Source organism: Aristolochia californica, unplaced genomic scaffold, assembly GCF_029961685.1.
Source record: "Aristolochia californica isolate CCGP_79_NKW_82.1479 unplaced genomic scaffold, dmAriCali1.0.hap1 SCAF_4, whole genome shotgun sequence".
Classification (NCBI taxonomy): Eukaryota; Viridiplantae; Streptophyta; class Magnoliopsida; order Piperales; family Aristolochiaceae; genus Aristolochia; species Aristolochia californica.
The window spans coordinates 46,726,982-46,749,630 of record NW_027182103.1 but is presented as its reverse complement, the minus strand read 5'-3'; the positions used below and the strand labels follow the sequence as shown (position 1 = coordinate 46,749,630).

Below are 22,649 nucleotides of genomic sequence, written 5' to 3'. Positions count from 1 at the left end.
TTCTTGCAGTTGAAATTTAAAAACAAGGGAGTTTATGGCAAGGAGGAGTTATCAGGAATCGATTAACGTAAACGACCATTTCTGGGAAAAGATTAGTTAGTCGTTTGTAATGGGTAAGTGAGAGTTCTGAAGCTGCTTGAACTCCATTGTAGGTGGGACAGAAAAAAAGGGATCCCTTCGAATTTGTATGGCTTGTAGGAATTGTGAAGCGACCCATACTTCAATCTGTCGCAAGCTTTAATGTCGTTTCTTCCCCATTTATTGCCGATGGTTGTTCTTCTGACGTTATCCAGATCCAACTGAGATATGAAAGTCGAATTGTCAATGTTTTCGGTAATCGTTACAGGTGCATTCAGGCCACACCTTCGTCCATATTCTTTACAGTCGAATCAGAAGCTCGTACTCTGAGAAGAATAAATATTATCTCTCTCTCTTTTCTCCGTTAAATCCGATGCTGCTGATTCAAATTGCAAGCGAGTAGCGCAGATGGTCAACACCGAGGAGAAGTTTTTTTCTTCCGGGATTAATGACTACTTTTCTGGGTTCAACAGAGCAGATGCTTCTTACCTAACGATGTATTTTTTATGGGTTTGCGGCGTGATGAGCGGAGGGATGAGGTACCTGCAACCGAAGTAAGAAAAAAAAAACGAAAGGAATTTCTTCAGCTTATTTCTGTTGTTTGTAATCGAGTACATCAACTATCCTTTTTATCTTTACAGAAAGTTAAGTTTCTAAGAAGATTTGGATATGCATTAGAGGGTCCAGGGGCGAATTCAGCGTCTCTGCTGGTTTCCGAACTAATAATCAATAAAGATGAGTGATTAGTCAATAGGTTCAATTGACTGGTAATGGAAATTATTTCATACCAATCACTGTTAAGTTAGGACCATTACCGACAAATGCTGTGAAGATTATGAGTAGGACATGTTCAGATGGGTCCTGCAAGAATAATTGAGCTTGCAGCTGTTATATTGTAACTAAGCAGTATTCCTGGTCGCCAAGAGGTTATGGACCAGGCCATAGATGCGCAGTGAAAATGCCATCCTACCCATAGCTTCTGCATTGGATCTGCATTTAATCGTAAGTGGCAGAGTTTGCGATTCTCAAAGTAGGCATTTGCATGGTTTGATTCCCCACGTCTTCTCTGCGTAATCTTCCATTGTTCTATCACTGCTGAATCTTCCAGAACCTGCGGTGCTAAGAATGCTCATCCGGGTCCACCTCTCCTGATCTACATATGCTTTATCAGCTGCAGCCTGAAGATTTTTTACACGTTCATACAACTTCAGGGATTTTTAAGTAATAGAAAGCAGCAGTAACTGAAAATGTTGACTACAAATATTACTTGTGCTTCAAGATAGCTGGCAAAATCATGTCCCAGAAGATAGAAATCACCCTCGATTTCTATAGCATCACACAGTGGTTTGAAGTAATCTTTCAAACCGAAATAGCCATCACGAACCATCCTACATATTTTGCAAACCAACCCAAGAAGTCAAGTTTCAGGTAACTGCCGAACGAACCAAGTAATCTAGGTTACATTCCATTAGGAAATTACGTAGGGTCCCTTGTTTGACGTTCAATCCAACACTCAACACTCCAGAGTTCTATTCATGAATTAAAATACTGATCAGTTGATCAGAATCTGCAAAAAGTATAAAGGATTCATAGATTTTTTACCTGACAACGCGAGCAAATTGAAGAGGTGCCTTAATTGCAGCTTTTTCACGTAAGGCAGGGACTTCATGTACTTTTGCACCAAATATAAACTACATCGAGGAAATTCTATCTTAAAACATGTAGTCAACAATAACTTCTAGACCTACAAGCCACTTGTGCAAAATCTGATCTAAAGTTAAATAGTAATACCCCATTTGATCAAATCAACCAACACTTTTTTTTTTTTTTTTTTGGATTCTTCAAACCTCTAAGTTTTAGGTTCGTAAGACCCAACAAGGTCTCTGGGTCCAGTTCAACTAAACAACCCAGTCCATATCTTATACACTGGAAGAAAGGCTCATATTGAAACCAGACCTATAGAACTCACCATATTCTCTTCTCCAATCTCTTCTATGATTTCAATTGTGGAACCATCAGATGTAGCCAGAAGCACACATCCGTTCATTAAGAATTTCATGTTGCTAGTCCCTGAAGCCTCATGGCCAGCTGTGCTGAAAGAGGGCAAATATCATCAGAAGGGAGAACAGCTGTAAGAAACTGACAACAATTCTTTTGTCAAAAGTGTTAGCATTTGAATTTTGGAAGTACCAGATGGTGCTCCTCTAAGATGGTAAAACATCACATAAGAGTATATCGCAATAGGTGGTAGCGAAAATGGATCAAAGGATGTTGTTTTAAAGCTTATTATTCTCACAATGAGGCTAAGACAAAGTCATGATTTTTTAAGCTGTATAACATTCCCATTTGTCACTTGTCCTTAAACATAAGAAGAGTTAGGTTGTTACTTGTGATTAAAGCTATGAGTGCTACTATATCCAATTTGTTATTCCGGATAGGAGCCCCACCAATCCATACTGCAAATAGAAACATTATTTGGTTGCTTATATGATTAGGCTTGTTTGTATTCTTTTATTTCTTTGTTGATAGAGGATAAAAGCAAGTTTAATTGCTCTTACAAAAGTGCTCCTTTTATCCGCTTCTAATGTCTGAATCCACAGCTGTGCCTTGGGAATCATCCAACATGGCTTCAGAATAACGTGTCTATTCTGGTTAACCATTATAAGTTGTATTCATAATTGCTGTTCAGTAGGATTTTTCTAGCTTAGGGAGGTTGCTATCTGTTGTATGAGACATCAAGCTTTATTGGTTGCCTTTCTCAATCCTATCTACCTATGCTCAAAGACATCTAAGACTACAAACCTGATGTGTTGTGAAAGGTCACTCCCAGGTATTACTAATTCAGCGATAGAGACATTGTAATCTGGAATAAAAACCTGCAGAGACAAGAAAGTTGCAGCTGAACTTCTGAGAAGGAACAACGGAGACAAACAAAAAATAAAAGTACCCTCATAGTAAAACGTATTTGCATTGAAAAAAATAAAAATAGGACACTAAGTTAAAAACATAAACACAAAATTGGAAAAACTCAGGGAAAGGAATATGGTCAGGTAGCTTTAACTCAATATGTGACTAGTAAATCTTGTAAAAAGATTTCATTTTTATGTTCATACTAGATAACTGTTTTTTTTCCTCAACACTTGAGATGCAAATGAACAATAGCTAAATTAACTTGACATTATTTATAGTGTTTTATCAGTGAGCAATAACCTTAACAATCTAAAGATGTATATACTAATTTTTCAAAAAAAATTGCATTTGAAATCATGAAGAATATAAAGATAAAGAAAGTAGAAACTATTTTTGGTTAAAGAATGGAAAACCTCCATTGCAGAACAACCCAAGTTCCTTCCCCTTCAACTTTTCTCTACATTTTTCTCAAAGTAGTTTCTCTAGTTTGCAAGCAGGATAGACATTCCTACTTAATGCATGTGGTCTCGTCTTCCCATGCTCCGCCCAAACAATAGAAATATCAATATAATACATCTTTCATGAAGTAAACCTGGTTAAATCAACACTTCCCTCATTTCTAGTTCCAACCCCACATAAAACTTGATGTAAAAGTACCTTGGATAGGTGACTTTAGTGAGTTATCATAAAAACTTGGAAAATCTTGGTCAATAAGCCGAGTCCTATCCCTGTCCTTTACAGACAAAAAACACATAAAGGATTTACACAGGACCTACTCAACTAGGTTCAGTCACAATCTAAATCCAATTTCCTGACCACTAGGGTCAACAGCTAGTCGAAAAACAATATTGGAAATACCTAAAATCAAATTTTTATCAGTTGGATACCTGCATACTCGATATTCAAATACGGCAGATATTCAATAGTGGGCTTATCTCGGTGAATGTGATATCTGAATGAAGTAAGAAACTTGAGGAAGAAAGAGAAAAAGGAAAAGAGAATAGAGAGAATGGAGGAGAAGAGTGCTTGAGGCAGTTGTTGGAGGCAAAAAGTTGACCTCCCTCTTCTTTTATTTCACTTAACTAATCACAAAGATAGGTTTACACTAATACCCCTCATAAAGAATGGTTTACACTAAAAGTATACAAATCAGAATTCAAGCAAACTTAAACCATAGGTTCCTAACAAGACATATAATCTATTGCGAACTCCAGAAGTATACACAAGTAATAGAAAATGACTAAAATACCCCTGCACATATTTCAACAATATCCATAAAAGATTTGTCACATTTTGCTTATTAGTTGTAAAAAAATTTTCCTCAACTTTATTAACTTTTTTTTTTTTTATGGATGGACTAATCATTTTATGTAAGATGGGTTTTAGTTATTTTATTTATAAAATACAAAAAATAGTCTGAATTCCTATTTGATTTCTCTATAGCTCCTATAACATATTCAAAAATGATAATTGATTATGGTATCAATTCCTTTCTGGATTTATATCCAGTAATATGTATTTATTGCATCCAAGTTTAGATACTGCAACCTCTAACGAGTACCCGGTTGATTTTAAAACCTAGAAATTAAGAGTCAAGAATCACACACTTTTAGTGGCAAAATTTTTGTTAGCTAGAATAAAACCTACATATTTTAAAGTCGGAAAAAAAATCCTTTGGTTATTAGTTGAGAAGGAACCTCCTTACTTTAGCTAGTTGTTATGGGATAAACTTAGACCCAACTTTAACAAAATATAAGAGTAGGGAATTGGTACCATTGGGCAAAGTTTGTGCCCCATTTAGTTTGTATCCCATTCATATTGTCCATGTTTTAAGTCCACCACCCATCTATTTAGTTGGACATGAAAAGGAATGTTAATTGAAATAATCCCACATAGCTTGAATTCAGAAAAAAATCCTGTGGTAGCTGTGAAGGGGCTTCCTAATTTTGGCTAGTCATTTTGAAATGGACCTAAACCAACTTTAAAAAATTCCAACTCACAGAATTAGGAAAATATAAAAGCCAATCACATGTATGAAATGATCTCAAAAAGTTTTTTCATGATATACCAACTTAAGTAGATCTCCAACATCAGGGTCATTGTTAATTTTTTCTCCAACGGCATGACAGAGTTTGATTATTTTCTTTGCAACTTCATAACCAGGAGCTGCTTTTCCTCCTATAATGCATACGCGTGGTACAACCTTCCTTCTGTCACTGTCTTTCATATTCTGCAGTGATATGATCATAGTAAGCGAAGCAAAGAAAGAAATTCCCAAACAGGACACTTACAAGAAATCACATTGGCTACCAGGTGTATTGCTTAAGAGTCAACTCATAACACAGGAAACATCATAAAAATAAAACATGAGATTTTACATTCATCAGTGAAGAAAGAGGTGTCCCTTCTAGAAGAAAAAAAGCTGCAAACTATCACATCATGAACCCTTGCAAGGGGTTGTGCAGACTACATAAAGCTGCTATCCAAAAGCTAATAGAACGCTCACTTACATCCTTCTTTAATAGGGCCTTGGCTGCTGTTGTCTTTTAATAAAATTTTCATCCTTTATAAAAATAAAAAGTCACTTACACACCCTTAAAGAAAACTCTTTATTTCATTAATACTAGAATACATTGCAACATTTTGCAAAGAGAACATGATAATGATCGCAGAAAATTTGGAAGCTCTCTACCAAAAAGTTACCAACAAGGTTGAGTTATACAGGTCCAGTGTCAAAAATTGTACCAAGCAATACAATAGAGCAACTCCTACCTTTATACAGTCATATCGGTGTATGATTCCTAACAAATTAAGCAGCTGCCTTTTGTACTCATGGATTCGCTTGACTTGTACATCAAACATTGCGTCAGGGCTTACCTGTTTTTTTTATTTGATTTATAAAGAAGCCATCAAAACATCAAATATTGCACAGGGAAATGTTACCATAAGAAAAAAAAGGAACAGAAAAAAAGTGATCAAAGAAAACAAATAACCACGAGAGAATTTTTCTCAAACCTTGACTCCACTCATTGCTTCAATGTATTCAGCAAGCCTGATTTTATTAACCCTGTGAACCTAGAATTTTAAAATATTATTCCAAAGGTGAGGCACATTTGAAATGGTTAATATTGTTTATTTATAGGTTAACTAGATGAAGCATCAGCATCAGAAATACCATTTGCCACTCCTGTTGAAGATCAGTATTCCTGGCATACTCTTTTAAACCCATTAGGAGGTCTATGTCACGAATCCAAGCTTCCGTTCCAAGCCATTTGGAGATAAGAGCACATAAGCTTGGATTACTCACCACAATCCAGCGTCGCTGAGAAATATTTTCCAATTGTTAGAGGCAATTTGCATTCCATAAATTTCAAAAAGTCTTTAATATTTGCAGTTCCAGATGCATCTTGCAGTTAATAAGCAATTTAAATAACTAAATGGTTTACCAATTATCTGACTGGAAATGACAGAGATTAGAAATATATAAAGATGAAGGAATGCACTCTGAATCCACAACAATTCCATTGCTACCTAAATTTTGATCTTCTATTTAAAAAATGTCCCTTAAGATAAGCACATTCATTAGCCATTGGCTCGCTTGCTGTATGTAAGATTTAGAGTAGATAAAATATATAAGCAATTTTCTATAAACAAAACAAGGTATTACAACTACTTTCCAAAGTTTGTACTCTGACCTAGCTTTCAGAGCTTGGCAGATGGACCATTTAAATTGGGCGTTTGTAATTATTAGAAGCACAACTGAATGTCTTTAGATTCTTGTGAAGCAACCTGCAAAACATTGTATACCTTAAGAATTTAAATAGTAGCAATTACCTGAGTGACACCATTTGTCTTGAACTGAAACTTTTGAGGCCAATACTCAAAGAAGTCCTGCAGAAATGTTTGGACAAGTCAGCACAATCTATCCACAACATGGCCTTGGACACCTTCTGACACAAGCAGTATAGAGATTCATACAATCGGTCAATATCATGTTGGAGCCTAGTATATAATAACTAGAAAATGTTGCCATCCTGACTTTCATAAAGTGTTGAAAAGTTGAAGAAACTTTGATCACTAATACAGCCTGCACTCTCAGGCATGTACAGCCGCAAATAGAACCAGTGTTGGGCCCAGCAACTTGAGCCAGTATCAGCCACTCAAAAAAGAAAAAAAAAAAAAGCTGATGTCATTTTCGAATCAATGAAGTTGGGAGGAACCAAGGGTGTTTCTGCAAGTCATGATCCACTCTAGATATAAGAAATCACAGCTTTTGAAGCCAGCCAAAACCAGTGTTCCAGTGGTCTCTCCCATGTTGTCCACTAAGTGAGATTGCAGAGAAAATTGTTCATATTTTGGGGGAAAATTTGATTTCTAAAGAAATATTAGTTAAAAACTACATGAACAGACTCCAGTCTATAGGACTGAGTGGTCACAACATTGATTATTGAGTGAGTTGACAGATTTTCATGATCAGCTCATGAAATGGGTCACAAGTCTTCTCAAAATATGGTAAGTTGACTAGGAAAGCATATCAGCCATTGTTCATTTGCCTGTTAGGCAAGTAGCCATGGAATTAGTTGTCACTTCACCTCATTGAGTCCGACTCATCCTCAGAAAGCATATACTTACACATATATTTCATTTCAGATTCAAATTGAATATAAGTAGAATATTTATGTTAAGGATACAAAAGAATTGCAGTGTCCAAGAAGTATATATTAGTTGACAGTCTTCAGACTATATCGAAAAGTAGTTTTTCAGTTAGTTTCTTACTTGGTAGGGATTAAAAGTTAGATTATTCATTCCTTTCCATTTTATCTCAGTTTCTGTACTTAAAATTCCAAATTTTAAATCATTTTATGTGCTGAAATATTATTTTTAGAAGGTCAAAATGAATTTAGCTTTGTGATTCTTTATTGCTATCTCTTACTGAACGTTTCAGTAATCCTTTTTAGTTCATCAGTAGAGTGGTCAGTGTAGGAGGTTGATTGATGAGTGAAATAACAGAAAGCAAGTTGATTCTGCTCTCTTCTTTGCTTTATCCCATTCTCTGTCTCCCTTTCTCCTCTTCCACAATTTTTAAAGTTGTGATCATGCCAAACTACAGCATTACCACATATAATGTATAGAGAGTAAAGAAAGTGAAAGAGATTCTTTGTCCACACATACATAAGAGAAACATCATTGAACTCAATGAAATTCTATATACCTTGAACACTCTTGTTTTCAACAATTCCAGATGGATGCGAGACACACCATTGACAGCATGACAGCAAACAACTGACAAATTTGCCACTCGAATATTCTGCAAAACAAGTAATAAACAAGAATATTGGCTGGCCTTGACCTCATCTCTCTCTATCTCTCTCTCTCTCTTTATCTCAATGTCTAATTATTAATCCAAGAGCGCACCATATGATTTTTTTATGGCTGGAATAGTACAACGGCAAAGATTTAAGTTAACTTACTGCAGGGAAGCAAAAACTTGAAAAGTTCTGCCATCATACCTTTACAGGACCTTCCTCGATGATAGACATGCGAGAAAGTCGGTCATAATCAGAACCAAACTGTTTCTTCAGCTCCTCCATGAACTTGAAGTTTATGTCATATATAATCTGAGCGGTAAAAATGTCAGCTAAAAGTTACTAAGACTTAACATGGACAATATAGTGGTATAATTGCTCATGTAATGACAAAATGTGGTTCCCAAAACTATATAAAAGGAGTACAGGACTACGGAACAGATCAACTACTTGGTATGCCTAAGGTTATCAAACCAGGTCCAATGACACAATTTGTAAACTGTATCAAGTAATTAGCCATGCTCACTAATCATCGAAGTATACCCATCACTGAAATTTATCGTTAGAGTTGCTCCTTAACTTCACACTCCTGGATAGGAGTAATCTAGCTGTGCCAATTTACTCAAAAGGGAAACTACAGATTAAACATGTATCTGCATCTGACCCAACATTTTGCGTTACCTGTAAATAGATCAAAGTTCATTAACTTAATTTGTGCCCTGAATTTTTTTATTTTGAAAATGTATGGGTCCACCCTACAAGGCACCACTGACAGATTTATCTATGCATCACTTAACAGAGCCGATAGATACTCTTTGTTGGTGATGGCTTCAAGAGACACCTTTGTGATATGGTCTTATCTGGTCCAATCACTGATGAATGTGAAATAAAATAGTGGTGTTCAGTCAGTCTAATATACTTGCTAGACCTATATAGTTCCCATGACTGAATGGCTCTTGGACTATGCCAAACTGATGTGGTCACAAATAAAAATTGCTAAACTGAACACCAATGTAATAACTGATTAAAGAGTCATTTTGAACAAGTACATGTAAACAATCATCCAAAGCAGAGACAAAAGTTATACATGAGACACACAGATCGTATACATGTTTGTTATATTTCCACATGAGAGAGAACAGATTTATATATATGCGATATAACCTATGCATGTTTATTGTATTTGCACGTGAGAGAACAGTTATAACACAAAAAATCAAAACTCACTTGTAAATGTCGTGGAAGAAGGCTTTCCAAAAGGTCAACTGGGATTTTCTCCAAGCCTTCAAGCTGTACAGTATGACTAGTCAAGAAGAAAATTTTGGAGACGATTCCCCATGCTTGGTTCCACCCCAGATGTTCTTCATCAACAAGCACTCTCATAACCTCAGGTATAGCAAGAGCAGGATGGGTATCATTTAACTGTAGGGCCACCTGTAAGAATCGAGCTGCTTAAGAATCAATCTTGACAACACGAACCAGAGAATCACTGAAAACATCTAAGCTAATAGCAAAACTGTCAATTGATACAGAAAACTTAAAAATGTCAAACCTTGTCAGGAAAGACATCAAAATTATTATTGGTGTCCTTGAATCGCCGAATTATATCTTGAATGGATGCTGAGACAAAGAAATATTGTTGTTTCAATCGTAGTTCTTTCCCCTAAGAAACATCATTGCAAATAAGAGTGTGAATTGAAATGGACAAACAAAAAAGAGCAGAAAGAGAATGGATACAAAAACCTGAAATATGTTATATGAAGATAATGGACAGGGAGTAATTTCATGTATTTCTTCTTTACCAAATCACTTAGGTTGGAAACCCCATAATACCCTCCTTGCTTGAGACATAAATTTAAGTCCCTTTTTTTCTAATTTTGTGGTAATTTTGTTAAAAGAGGGGAGAGAAAGATTAATTCCCACTTTTGTAGTAGTAATAGAGCAGGCAATAAGAGAGAAATAAAATCACATCATTGAAGTTTAAGTTTGATTAGAGAGCTTGCTGAGTTGATGGCATTCTCTCTCTTTTTTCTTTTTTACAATGATTAGACAATTTATATCTCCAATGCTCATATGGACTATTATGGAGCTCAATATACCTATATGGACTATGGTGAAGCCACACATTGTAAAGACAACAGAAGAACCAACTACCTGATAGGAACGATCATCTGGGTACAGAACATTGCTTATTGTCTCAGATCTCTGCCTGTTTATTACTGAATTTATATAATCTCCTGTATTAAATGATTCCTGTGAAGAGATCTCAAAGTCAATAAACTTTCAGAGGGGAATCTGACTTTGAAATAATTTACAAAGACTCAAAAGAATCTGTCTGTCATGCAGTGGAAACTTGTAAAACTTCTGTTGTTTTTTAATGCAAATTAAATTTTAGAAAAAGACTAGCTAAAATGTGACAAAAAAGGATGCTGAAGAAGACAGGCTGAAATGTGACAAAAAGGTTATGCAACCTTTTTCTATGACAATGAGAAGTAAGATACCATTAAGAAAAAGCACCCTGAGGAGTTAGGATAGAATGGAAAGTGTTCAGTACATAAAGAAAGAAAAGAAAATTAAAAGAAAAAAAACTACTAGAAAACAACACAGGATGAACCAAAAAACATTAAGATACACAAGATCAGTCAAGTGGAAGACTATGACTAAGAATGGGGTATTGCCAAGTAGCTCCACTCCTTGCAAAGGAATCAGCCAGGCTATTGAACCATGCGTATTCCTCATAACTTTCAACAAGATAAAATCTATAAGAAATTTGACATAAATATGAAATTTAGTTTCCAAATGAATAGTCAACCAAAAAGTAAACATCTAGTGTATTTATATCAACAAAGAAACTTCTTCTACAATGCACATAGTATAAAAAGATCATTTTCCTGTTAAGTGCAGGGTACAAAGTTACCAACTCAAGCATGTTTCAAAACCTAACAATTCACTCACCATATCATACTGATCACTGGGTTTTGCTGCCCATAGCCGGAGATTTATAGTATTCCTTGTCCCATAACCTGGTATTGGGTTGTCATATGCAACAGCCTCGACCTACTAAGGCTTAAGATCAGTAATCTATTTTTCTATAGAAAGGAAGAAAACAAAACCATTTGACAAGGCAGGTGGTTCAATTGACTGTATAGTTTTCATCAATGAAATGAAATGCAAAGAAGGAACTTCCCTGGAAAGAAAAAGGAAACAAAGAGAAGCAATAATTACCATCTCTCCAGGAATCCAAACTTTATATTTTTCACCATTCAAGACCTCCTCCTCAACAGTGCCATAGAACTAAACAACAAGAGCAGACTGGATAGTTCAGCTCTCAAAGACTTCGGGATAAAAAAAAGAAACATGAGAATTTCGAATGTGATATTTCAAAACATGGAGAAAAAAAAGGATAATGGATAGCTACTGCCTGCAAACCTTAATGGAATATGAAAAATGAATACGCTCTATCTCCCAAGGGTTTCCAAAATTTAGCCAATAGTCAGGATGCTCATGCTGAAAGCCATCCAATATAACCTGGCGAAACAATCCATACTGGTATCGTAGCCCATAACTGTAAGATGCAAATTTGTTATGACTAAGTTTGCATTTGTTTGTGGATCACCAAATACTACAAAAGTTTGGTATTACAAAAAGTGATGTATGATATGTTGAAGGCTTTTTGCATATGTAAACTGAGAGTGTAAATGTAATGCTATACCCCTAAAGTAAAATTTTCAAATCAGCAACAAAGATTCATGAATTTAGATGAACCCTAGTAGTTAGTATCAAACATTTTGACAAATTAGCCAAAGGCATTTGGAGTTCCCAATCTGAAAGAAGTCACTAGGTTATTGCATTCTAGCATTGCTAGACCAAGGAAAATAAGAAAAACAACAGATATTACCCCCATGCAGGAAAGTCCAATGTTGCTAATGAATCCAGTTGACATGCTGAGAGCCGAGCTAAGCCACCATTACCAAGAGCAGCATCCCCTTCCTTCAAAAATCACAGTGAAAATTTTAAGTCTAAGCAAGAACTTGTTCACCTTATGCATTAATGTCTGAAAACCAGGTCCGGGCAATCCCAGGTGGAATTGCCCACCTATATCAGAGTGTCAAATAAAAAAATAAAACTTTTAGCATTAAGAACAAAGTGAATAAAAACAAGTAATCTGACAGTTCCTAATGCAAATATGTTCATCATTTTATGGTAACTGTTGAATTGATGGCTATCTGGGCCAGCTGGGTCATAGATCCTACCATTCAATCAAGTTGGTTGAACTAATATTTCCAAATTTGGGTAAATAGACAATACTCCTCCAAGGCATTTAATGCCGTCCAACCTAGAACATATCATCAAGTCTGGTTCTGATTTTCAAATTGTGCATACGATGAACAAGAAAACTGATATTTGAGTAAAGAATTCATATATGGAAAAATATTTATTACCTGCTCTGCCAGCACTTCAAGTTCAAAGCCAAGTTGGTTTAGAGCCTCAGCACACTGGTCCCTGATGCCTAAATTTGTAATGCTATTGGATAATGAGCGCCCTAGTATGATCAAGTGATACAAAATTCTGTTAATTCTGCATTGATTGCTAAGAAGGCACAATTGCACTTTTTTTTAAAAAAAATATTCTAGACTGTACTTACAAACAGAAAGTTCAAATGCTAGGAATTCTATGCACTGTCATTCGCCACTTCAAAATTTGAAAAACCAGTGGAAAGAATAGGTGGTCTCAGTTGAAGAAATCCTTTACAAGCAGAAAATTCAACTGGAGGGTGGGATAAATTTGATTATGCTTTTCACCCTCTTGAAGACATCGAAGATTTAAATGCTGAAGAGTTTGTAATGCTGTTAAAAGTCTTAAATTATATGTAGAAAGTTGAGTTGGGTTAAGTTTCTTAATAGATAAAGGGTAACAAGGCTGAGCAATCGTAGGTTTCTAGTGTTAACTTAGACTTACAATAAGTCAGATCCTAAGTTAAAATCTTCCTTTTGGAAAGTCAAAGTCAATTAGCTTTAGGATTCCTAATTTGTTTTTGTTTCTAAGTTTTTTGGCACTTCTTTTTGTTCTCATACTTAATTAGTAAGGTGCCTATAAAAGTTAGGCAACTGATTGCTAGAAAACCATTTCGACAGGTTGATTTCCTAGTATCATATTTCTTTTTTTTCCTGTTTTTTTCTATCTTCTCCTTTGCGTCATTTGTTTCACAATTGACATGATATTAGAGCCAACACAAGCTCATGTCTTGGTTCTATGCGGCCCATGTGTGTGTTGAAATCTTTGACCAGGTTGTCTACTTAAAACTTGGACATCAGGAGAAGCATTGTTAATTAAAAAGTTCCACCATTCACTTGTGAGTCTTTCACTTCTCAAGGTAGTTATCAGCATGGTTTTTCGACTCGCCGAATCGACCCACAGCTCGGATTTGGGACAAGGTGGGACAAGGCGGGTCGGGTCAGGTTAGGGGTCAGATTCGACCTTTCTACAATGGGTGAGTCCTCCCAAGTTGGGCTTTGGCCAGCCATTGGATTCATGAGTCCTAGTCCGCCTCGCCCAATCCAACTCAGAGATTCGGAACCCTGAGTTGATTCCCAATTTTGAGTTGGAAAACCATGGTTGTAAGAGAGTTGTCGTAAAAAAGTAGTCCTACAATGCTTTGGATTAGGAAAGCTTCAAGCTTATTATTGAGATGTGGCCTCCAAACCTTGGCTAGTCATTTTGGATGAATTTGCGCAACGTTAAATAAAGGATCAGTCCAGTAGTAAAGGAAGTGTTGTTAATTATGAGACCACAGCAAAGAAACTCATCAATTAATGTAATAAGACATGCAGTCATCTTATAACCATTGTTCATAAAACTGGGTTTGTGATTAAAACTGTATTTTGTATTAAAGTGCATTTAAGCAGATCCCAAAAGGGTGAAACAAAAGTTTTTCAGCTCTTCAAATCAAACAGAATGTATTCATAATCTTATAGCATAATTTGAATTCAGAATAGTACTGTTAGCATGTTGAGAAACCTTTAAAAACCATAACACTCACCCATAAGAAACTCCAAAGAAAGAAAATATAGGCGTTTTGGATCATTTCTCTTAAAATACTGTTGTGTATCATGCCAACGCTCTATCAAACGGTCTCTTACACTATGTGCCAATGCCTACAAATATCACCAGAAAGAAAATAAAGTTTCATTATACTTGTAGCACAGGATATAGCTAAAAGGTGAAAGAAAAGAGATTAACAGAATCCAAGAACAAAAGGTATTCTCTTTCAATAACAGAAAAGACTGAAACCACTATAGAGGAGATTACAGGCAGAGCCCTTGATCTAACGCTTTTTCCAGGGATAGTTATCACATCTTGATACATACCAATTTAAGCCGGTTAAGAGAACTTTTAACTAAGTGAGACCCAGTCTGACTTTCTAATCCTCTCCACGCCTTCCTCAGACCCAGAGGTTCAAAACAACCGAAATCTGCCCTTAATGAGATTGTTTTTGAAGATCAGTGGCAGCTTCTATGTGCCCGTGGTAAGAACAAAAAGCAATAGAAGCAATCTAACATGCAACGATCGATCATGTCCACGTACTCATACACTTGTTAAATCTCAAAATGAACATTGCTCTATAGAAGATAAGAACCTCGAGCAGTATACATAATTAACCAACTATGTTGTAGCAAATCTTTATGCACTAATTCGAAAAACAGAATGATATAATGTGAATTACAAAGGTTCAACCACTTGTCGAACCAGCAGGAAGTTTGAACCGGCTGAACAAGACCCGACAAAAAACAGGCTTGACGCCCGGTCTGGTTTTTATAAAAGAAGCTAGATCAACATTGTAAAAATTGAGCCGATCTGGAAAGACCAATTGGCTGAAGTAGAGTTGGAGATCATTGCGGGTTCTCACATTATCAATAACATAAATCCTCATAAACCTGATGACGCAGTCAACCATTCTAATTATTTTTATAGCAAATTTTAATAGTAAATTTTGACCCGTGAAATCGGGTTCAGTGGCCGGTCTAATTTTTAAAATATGTGGTTCACTTGGGCGAACCATAAAGACCATAGCCAACCGTGTATTTCCTTTACTGGGCGCCCATGGCTCGTGCGTTACTTTAGAGACGCCTAATTCTATCGAGAAAGCAGCAAATATTCACCTGATAGGCCTCAAAATCATCGAAGCTAAACCGAGACCTCGCGACAGTGTACTCCACGTGGTACAGTATATCTTTCTGAAGGCTCAACGGGTCGTTCTTCAGAAACCCATCCATCAAGCCAAACATCCTCTCCGCTTTCGAGTCTGGCGCTAATCCCGCTCTTTTGACAACAAACAATCTAGACGGCACCGGCACCGGCACCGGTCCCACTCCCACCACGGGACGGTCTTCGCCTTCGATCGCTTCCCGCAGGGCCTTCTCAATCCGATCCAAGCTCTCTCTGTCCTCGATCTTCTGCCCATGGGAATCGGTGACGAAGAACTTCTTCACGAAGAATTCGCCTTCGAATTCGACAGTAGCTCGCTCAATTTGCAGGCCGAGTACTTTGAAAACCCTGGTGATGATCTGCAGCAGCCCGATTCGGTTCCGAGCTCTAACTAAGAAACAGGTGGCATCGGGGAGAGGCGATGACTCAATAATGGTGCCATTTGGATTTGGGGCTTCGAAAATCTGTTGCTGATTCTGGACGGCTCGATGAGGTTTAAGTCGCAGAGACTGGTAAGGCGTCGACTGGTTGGGACTCGTGGGGAGGAGGAAACGAGGAGGGGAAGCAAGGGAAATTTTTGAATGGGAGTGAATAAGAGGAACGAGAGCAGAAGAAGAATGAGCGAGGACCGACATGGATGAAATTCTCGCCGAATGCTGGATTAAACGCCTTGAGTTTTGATAGCACAGGTGAACATCGAGGCCTGATGAAATCGAATCATGGAGAGAGAAAGCCGATCGGAGCCCTGTTCATGACACAGGAGCTGCCTCGTGTTTAGTTGTGGAGTGTGGAATTACTGATATCGTTCACCAGACGGAAATGACGGGAACCTGCATTCAAAATAAGCGAGCGACGAGCCATGATGAAAAGTCTTAAAGAAGCTACAGTCCCGAGCGAGTTAGCGACTTCCAAGCTTCCCAGAGGCTACATTAAACCTCTAGCCATCGAACCCAGAGGGAGTTCGCCATTCAGTCTACTTGATGATTTCGGCTTAGATTATGGTTAGGAAGGGACCTGGACTCTCGTGCCGACCGTGATTCCAGCGAACGAGATAGCGTGAAGTGTAGGCTGTGTGGCCTTTTCGAAGAAGTGTCACGTGCGTCCCGTCGCCCGAGTCCTGCTTCTGTAGCCCAAGGACAGCTCAACCGAGCACCTCCGAATCCCAATCAATTCACCGGTTTTTATTTTCTTTATCCAGGGTTTTCCGACCCAGTGACCTGGTCGGCTCATCCCGAATCAACAGTAGGACTCGGGTTGATTTGAGGAGACTCACTCAAAACATCATAACTCAAGTGACGAATTACATTTTCTACTCAACCTAGCCTCGTGAAAATTTAGATCACTCTGTCTGGTAAAAAAAATTATGGTTTTTGTCATGCAATGTCAAGAATAAACTTAGGTAAAGTCACAGGCCATAAGTAATTTTAGGAGTAACATTTAGTACATTTATGCCTTATTCTATGCTAAAATTAATTGATTACACGACTGATCCAATACGAAAAATTATATGGTACAACACATGTAAAACAATTATCTTATGATTAGACGGTTGAGATAATCATTTCACATATTTCGCACCAAATGACTTTTCATATTGGATCACCCTCTGATATCTTATGGCCCTGTTAGTGCGTCAAGGTAAAATTTTATATCCCATGAAAGGTTAGAAATGTTTTTTTTCTGAGAAATATATTTCCAAGAAAATTTCTTATAAAACCCTATTAGTGTTTTACTAGGAAATTACAAGGAAAATTAAATAGACCAGTTAATGCCTTTTATAAGAAAATAAATAAAAATTAATAATCAATTTCATATATTATTATACTTATTTCATATTTTTAATAAAATAAAATATCAAATATAAAATTACAATAAAAAATTATCTTATGCTAAAATATTACAACATCAATTGTTAAATGCTTATTCAAAAAAAAAATCATAGAATTTTCCTAGTTATTTTGTTTAATTAATGTAATTAAACTATGATACGTAATTATGAAATTTATTATTTATTTACTTTAAATAAAATATGTATTAATAAAAATAATAGTAATAATATTTAAGTTACTATTTTTGTAATATAGGAGGCCACTGGCCTTTTGAGGACAATTATAAATGAAAGGAGGAGGCCGTTACCATAAGTCTCCGTCGTTATCACCGCCCGCCCTCAGCGACGTTGACACAACCTTGGATTTTACCTTCAAATCAGAGCAGGTGGTCTCCACCACTGGAATCTGGTGGTTCTCCAGACTCGACAGCAATACCCTGCGATTTGAAATCTCAATGAGCGTCGAGCTTTTCTGATGGGACACGAAGCCTGGACCATAGCGCGGTCCCCCCACAGACGCCCCCGAGATCGGCATTTTCCCGGCCAGACGTGCAATATTAAACGAAGGGAACTCACGAACTCTCAGGTGCAATGATTTTTCCTTCTTAGATTTGACCTTTTTGAGAATATCTGGAAGTTTGCTTCTTTGAGAGTGGTGAGCTCAGAAAATAATGAAAAGAGAACGAAGGCGAGAGTAAACAGATCTGTGTCTCCTTATAACCAAAACCTGGTAGCTTAGCTCATACCAATAAAAACTGTTGTACGATTACAGAAAGTTCGACTATAGGACCTCTCTAAATTCATTAACACGAATACACAGATGAAGATCAAAGAAGAAGAAAAAAAGAGCCGCTAAGAAGGGTGAGTTTACGGCTAGGAAATGTCGGCGAATTTGTTTTGGGTTTTCCTTTTTTTGCTGAAGATGACCATCACGTGATCACGCACAGGAAGGTGGTATTTTGGATATCCCCTGTCGTTGTAGTTCCACCAAGACGGTGTCGATTGATGGAGGCTTCAGGCCAAGAGGAAGAGGCAGCCATGGTTTGGCTAAAACATCTCCGATGGCTGCATCTACCGTCTCCTTTGACTGTTCACCAACCACCAACAAAACAAAAAGATTATCAGACACTGTAAGAAATCACTAAGAGTCAAATCTTGAGGGCATATACAGATCATATTCTCATTCTGTATCTAAATACACTCTCGTGCATATGAAGAGCGACCTGTCTTCCTAACATGCAAGTCGGGTTGCGACGTCTAGCCATTGCTCATGGCCTTGAGGATTGGCTTTAATTTGGATCCTGTTCTTGGCCTAGGCCTTTGTCTTTTCTACCAAGTCGCATCGTGTCCTTCATTCTCTCTTGTTTATCTGAAACGAGAGAGACTGGAAGACGCGGAAGATGACATCTGGTTCCCAGTCTTTACTGATGGCCGTCGTTTTCTTATCTTCTCCAGTTAAATTTCGAGAAAGTAAATTTCCACTTCCGGCAGAATTAGAGTACGGAGAATTAAGAAAACATGAAGAAGGAATTAAGGTTTTGTATAACCGAGTCTACATTGGCTTCCCAAGATATTTCTGAACGGAATGAGTAATACTTCACCCAATCGTGAGGAACTCTTCAAGAAAACCGAGGAAAGAAAGAAAATAAGTTACTTACCGGATGAAAGTCGGATCGCCCATTTGAAACATGAACGTTGTAATCCGTTTTGTACAATGGATGAGGAGGAATGCCAGGCACAGGTGATCCGTGAAACCTCTGCATCCAATTTACTGCCATTAATCTTGTATTCAACTCTAAAGTTACTCAAGATTTGTATCTGTATGGGTGTTTCTCCAATAACTAAGCACCCATTAAAGAAAGTTTAAGGAGAAAATACCGTCATTGTCAGTGGTTGAGGATAGCAAGGAGTTCCTTGTGTGAGATGGTTCGGGACCCAGCCGTCCTTGGAGCCCTGTCACAGAGTCACGAGAGCAGAGAGCAAATGTGTTAATTCTCTAGCAAGAGAAGCAGTCTTTAAGTGTACATAAAATATATTTTTTTTGAGAAAAGCGTACATAAAATATTAAACAAGAAAATTGAGATGTAGAACCGAAGGTTCCTTTCAATCTTGATTTTTTTACTGGGGAAGAAGAGAACATAAACAGATAAATTAAGAACTAATAAAGAAGAAGCACTAATAGAAGATCAACCAGCTGATAAAATGAGCTAGAGTAGTTCCTGTAAGAATTTGAATGAAAAAGCAGTATTCATGGGTATGTTTGATTTGGAAGCAGGAATTAAGATCTCATGAAGGACTATCAGTATCAGACACGGAGTAACAGGTGAGTATTTTAAGTAATTCTTCTGGGCCAAATCCAATTTAGCTAGGACAGAAACAACTTCGAGAGTTAAAATCTCAAAAACAGTAACAATGTCCTGCATTTGGTGAAAATGTCAAAGACAGAGAGCTTACACGTTGGTGATGGGGTAGCCAATATGGCCGATTCGGTTGTGGTGCACCTGGTGGTGGGGCTCCTGGAGGTGCCCAAGCGGCCGGAGGGGAGAGAGAAGGTGAGGGAACTAGATGCTTGGGCCACACATGCATCAAGGATTGATCAACAGTTGGATGTCCCCAGACATGTAAGGGTCTGATAGGCTGGAGAGTAGTCGGCGGAGGAAAACCTATTGTTGGTGCCGGCCACGGTGCCATTTCTCTTTTCCTTCCAGCACCGGCGCTTCCATATAGTTGCCGCCGCTGGGTCCAGCTCGCTGCCTCAGCCTCCCTTGCCAGTAAATGCTTCCGGTGTGACCTATATTTCTGTTCAAAGGAATCGTTTCAGTTCATCTAAACTTTTTCTCTTCGAGAAACAAATCATGACAGATTTAACGAAGCCAGAAATATTTTTGTTGAAAGTTCTGATGCTCACGTTGGCATTGTTCAGAACTTTTAGTTTCAGATAACACTGAGTCAACATAAAATACAGACGGTGCAGTTACTTCAATGTACCTGCAAGAAAATCTGCTCTTCCTACCTCAGACAAAATTTCTATATATCAAGGAAAAAACAATGTTTTGTAATTGAAAAAGACAAAGTAAAAATCGTTTGATGGAATTATGACGAAACTTTGATCCCAACGAACCCATTTCATGAACTGTAAAGACCTCCTAAAATGCTGCTACCAATAGGAAGAAAGGCAAGAGAAAATACTTGTAGATGGCTAGCGATGTTGTGGCGAGTGAGACAATCGATCCCCATAAGCTCTAAAATCCTTGAAGGCACCGCCTTATCCACACCCAGCTGCTCGACTGCTTGAACAAAGCGTCTGTGTAGCTCTGGTGTCCAATCCACCTACACACAATCCAACAAAAGAAAAGATACAAATGAATTCACGCTATGATTTTACAGTGGCAAATCACAGACCTCTTCTTTCTCACTCCTGCACGTTTTGTCTGTCTGTAGTCTCTATGTTACGAAAAAATATGGTGGATAACTACTGATCAACGCCTTCTATTCATGCCTGTTGTCTGGTTTACTTCCTTAACGCCATTAAACTTCTCTTAGAAAAGGATTATGCGGTATCTATGGAGAGATCATGGAGAGGAAGCTAGGTCTTTTGCTTGGCTGCTCCTAAGAACTTCCGTCCTGCTGGTTCTCATACGTTTGAAGACCAGAAACGGGGACGAGGATCTCCTTAGGGTTCAGGAGTTAAATTTCAGTTGACTAAGCAAAGTGGGGGATAATGAGGCTCCGATCGACACTACGCAATCCTACCGTGGTCACCGGAGTACTGCCTTTTCTTTATTATCGAGGATTTCCATCTGTTTCTTTTTGTTCCTGTCTGCACCTTTTTGTATCTTTCTCGGAAGCACTTTTTAAAGAAAAAGGAAACGATTTACCTTCACTTTCCTCTTGCCTTGTGATCCTTTTGTCTGTGCCGCAGTCGTCGAACTCGCCGATCTCCGGCTTCTTTCCCTATTCGAGTTCACTGAATTGGTGCTCGTAATAACTGATTCCTCGCCTCGGCTAGCGACTTCCCCTCCACCGCTGACGGCCTCCTCTCCCTGGCTCTGGCCCTTGTCCCCTCCCTCTTTCCTATCTTCTCTCTCCTCTTTATTATCCACAGACGCCGACGATGACAAGTTCACTTCCGACTCTTCGACCGAGGAGAACTCAGCAAACATTTCTGGGTCGACCTCCAAATCCGGCAAATATCCATCGTCGATCCCCACGAACAGATCATCGAAGTTGATATCGTCGAGCAAGTCCCCGGCCGAGAAATCATTATCTGCTCCGATCGAGAAACTCTCCACATCTCCATCTGTTTCATCCTTCGAACTCCTTAGAGGTGACACCGAAAGCATTCCAGTATTGGAAAAGAGAATCACCCTCAACTCTCCCTGTATATCATTTACTAGTTCTCATACTTCACGTGCAAACCACACGCCCTCTCACGAGCTCCCCTGCATGAGAGTAGCACCAATGGTAGCTTGGACGAAACTGGAAGAAAACGTCTGGCTTTCTCCCGCAATTCGTTGCTGAAACGGGAGAATCGCAGCAGAGAAGGATAAATTGCAGACGACTCTGGCTGATTTCAGTAGGAATTTGGAGTATACAAAGAGGGGGAGTGTGGAGAGAGGTTGGATCTCAACCACAACTTGTGTCGAGACCCGTGAGATTTGTTTATTAGGTTTTGTTCTCTTCGGGCTTGCTTGTGGACGAGTATTTTTTGAAAAATAGGGAAGAGGTCCTCCGCCTGGTTTTTATTTCCCTTATTCTCCTTCCCTCTTTTACGATTAAGAAGAAGAAAAGGTTTGGGAAGAAGATCCAAATGATGTCAGAAGAATCGGTTTCATCTTTCATGCATATCAGCTGTGTCTGTCGATCCATCTCTACAGAGAAAAGAAAAAAAAGAGAGAAAAAGGCAAAACTAGCTCGTCTTTTCCTATAATGGCAGATATGTCCCTTTCTCTGACCTCTCTCCATGTTCCGTAATTGATTAATGCACACTGCACAGTTCTCCAAGGAATTCGCGAGTGATTTCCTTGGTCAGGAAATTTTCTCCACGACCCCTGCTCTGACTGTATTAAAAATTAAATCAATTTAGATAAGTATGAGTATTTGATGATGAAGTACTTGAATCTTCAAGGAGACATTGCTTCGCTGTTTTCTTGACAAGAGGAATCCTAAATTGTTGTTTTATCCATTTGCTTGCCGGTCGCTACCCAGCACACAAGCGCTGATCCAGTTTCTGGTGGACTCCAGTCCCGTTTTATGAGATGGAAAAAGAGGTGGAATCTGTTGCATTAATTGAAGTTTGAAATCCTGGTGGGGATACTTGG

At 38.1% G+C, this 22,649-nt stretch overlaps 2 protein-coding genes across 2 annotated transcripts; both read right to left on the bottom strand.

Moving 5' to 3' along the window:
* Nucleotides 1-768: 768 nt before the first annotated feature.
* Nucleotides 769-16,434, bottom strand: LOC137962470 (uncharacterized). Its single transcript, XM_068809354.1, has 22 exons — nucleotides 15,455-16,434; nucleotides 14,335-14,449; nucleotides 12,737-12,837; nucleotides 12,193-12,284; nucleotides 11,724-11,859; nucleotides 11,520-11,588; nucleotides 11,250-11,351; nucleotides 10,449-10,547; nucleotides 9,847-9,957; nucleotides 9,522-9,728; nucleotides 8,499-8,606; nucleotides 8,201-8,296; nucleotides 6,823-6,879; nucleotides 6,164-6,310; nucleotides 6,004-6,063; nucleotides 5,761-5,865; nucleotides 5,057-5,218; nucleotides 2,881-2,954; nucleotides 2,048-2,171; nucleotides 1,681-1,769; nucleotides 1,346-1,466; nucleotides 769-1,256 (listed from the first exon to the last, which is right to left on the bottom strand). The coding sequence occupies exons 1-22, from the start codon at nucleotides 16,133-16,135 to the stop codon at nucleotides 1,104-1,106; spliced, it is 3,009 nt and encodes a 1,002-aa protein (XP_068665455.1). The 5' UTR covers nucleotides 16,136-16,434; the 3' UTR covers nucleotides 769-1,103.
* A 1,607-nt stretch (nucleotides 16,435-18,041) lies between these two features.
* On the bottom strand, nucleotides 18,042-21,934 carry LOC137963030 (transcription activator GLK1-like). Its single transcript, XM_068810211.1, has 6 exons — nucleotides 21,207-21,934; nucleotides 20,518-20,658; nucleotides 19,783-20,127; nucleotides 19,207-19,281; nucleotides 18,987-19,085; nucleotides 18,042-18,415 (listed from the first exon to the last, which is right to left on the bottom strand). Exons 1-6 carry the CDS (start codon nucleotides 21,669-21,671, stop codon nucleotides 18,266-18,268), a joined length of 1,275 nt encoding a protein of 424 aa, XP_068666312.1. The 5' UTR covers nucleotides 21,672-21,934; the 3' UTR covers nucleotides 18,042-18,265.
* Between the last annotated feature and the right edge of the window lie 715 nt (nucleotides 21,935-22,649).

Bases quoted from the DNA above. Each gene is read 5' to 3' on its own strand.
- LOC137963030 (XM_068810211.1), bottom strand. From the start codon at position 21,671: ATGCTTTCGGTGTCACCTCTAAGGAGTTCGAAGGATGAAACAGATGGA. The intron at 20,659-21,206 runs GTAAATCGTTTC...GATTGTGTGTAG, and splicing joins AAGGCAAGAGGAAAGTGAAG to GTGGATTGGACACCAGAGCT. The intron at 18,416-18,986 runs GTAAGTAACTTA...GTTGGTGAACAG, and splicing joins GGCGATCCGACTTTCATCCG to TCAAAGGAGACGGTAGATGC.
- LOC137962470 (XM_068809354.1), bottom strand. From the start codon at position 16,135: ATGTCGGTCCTCGCTCATTCTTCTTCTGCTCTCGTTCCTCTTATTCAC. The intron at 14,450-15,454 runs GTGAATATTTGC...TGATATTTGTAG, and splicing joins ATGATTTTGAGGCCTATCAG to GCATTGGCACATAGTGTAAG. The intron at 2,172-2,880 runs GTTTGTAGTCTT...GCCCTCTTTCAG, and splicing joins GACCTTTCACAACACATCAG to CACAGCTGGCCATGAGGCTT.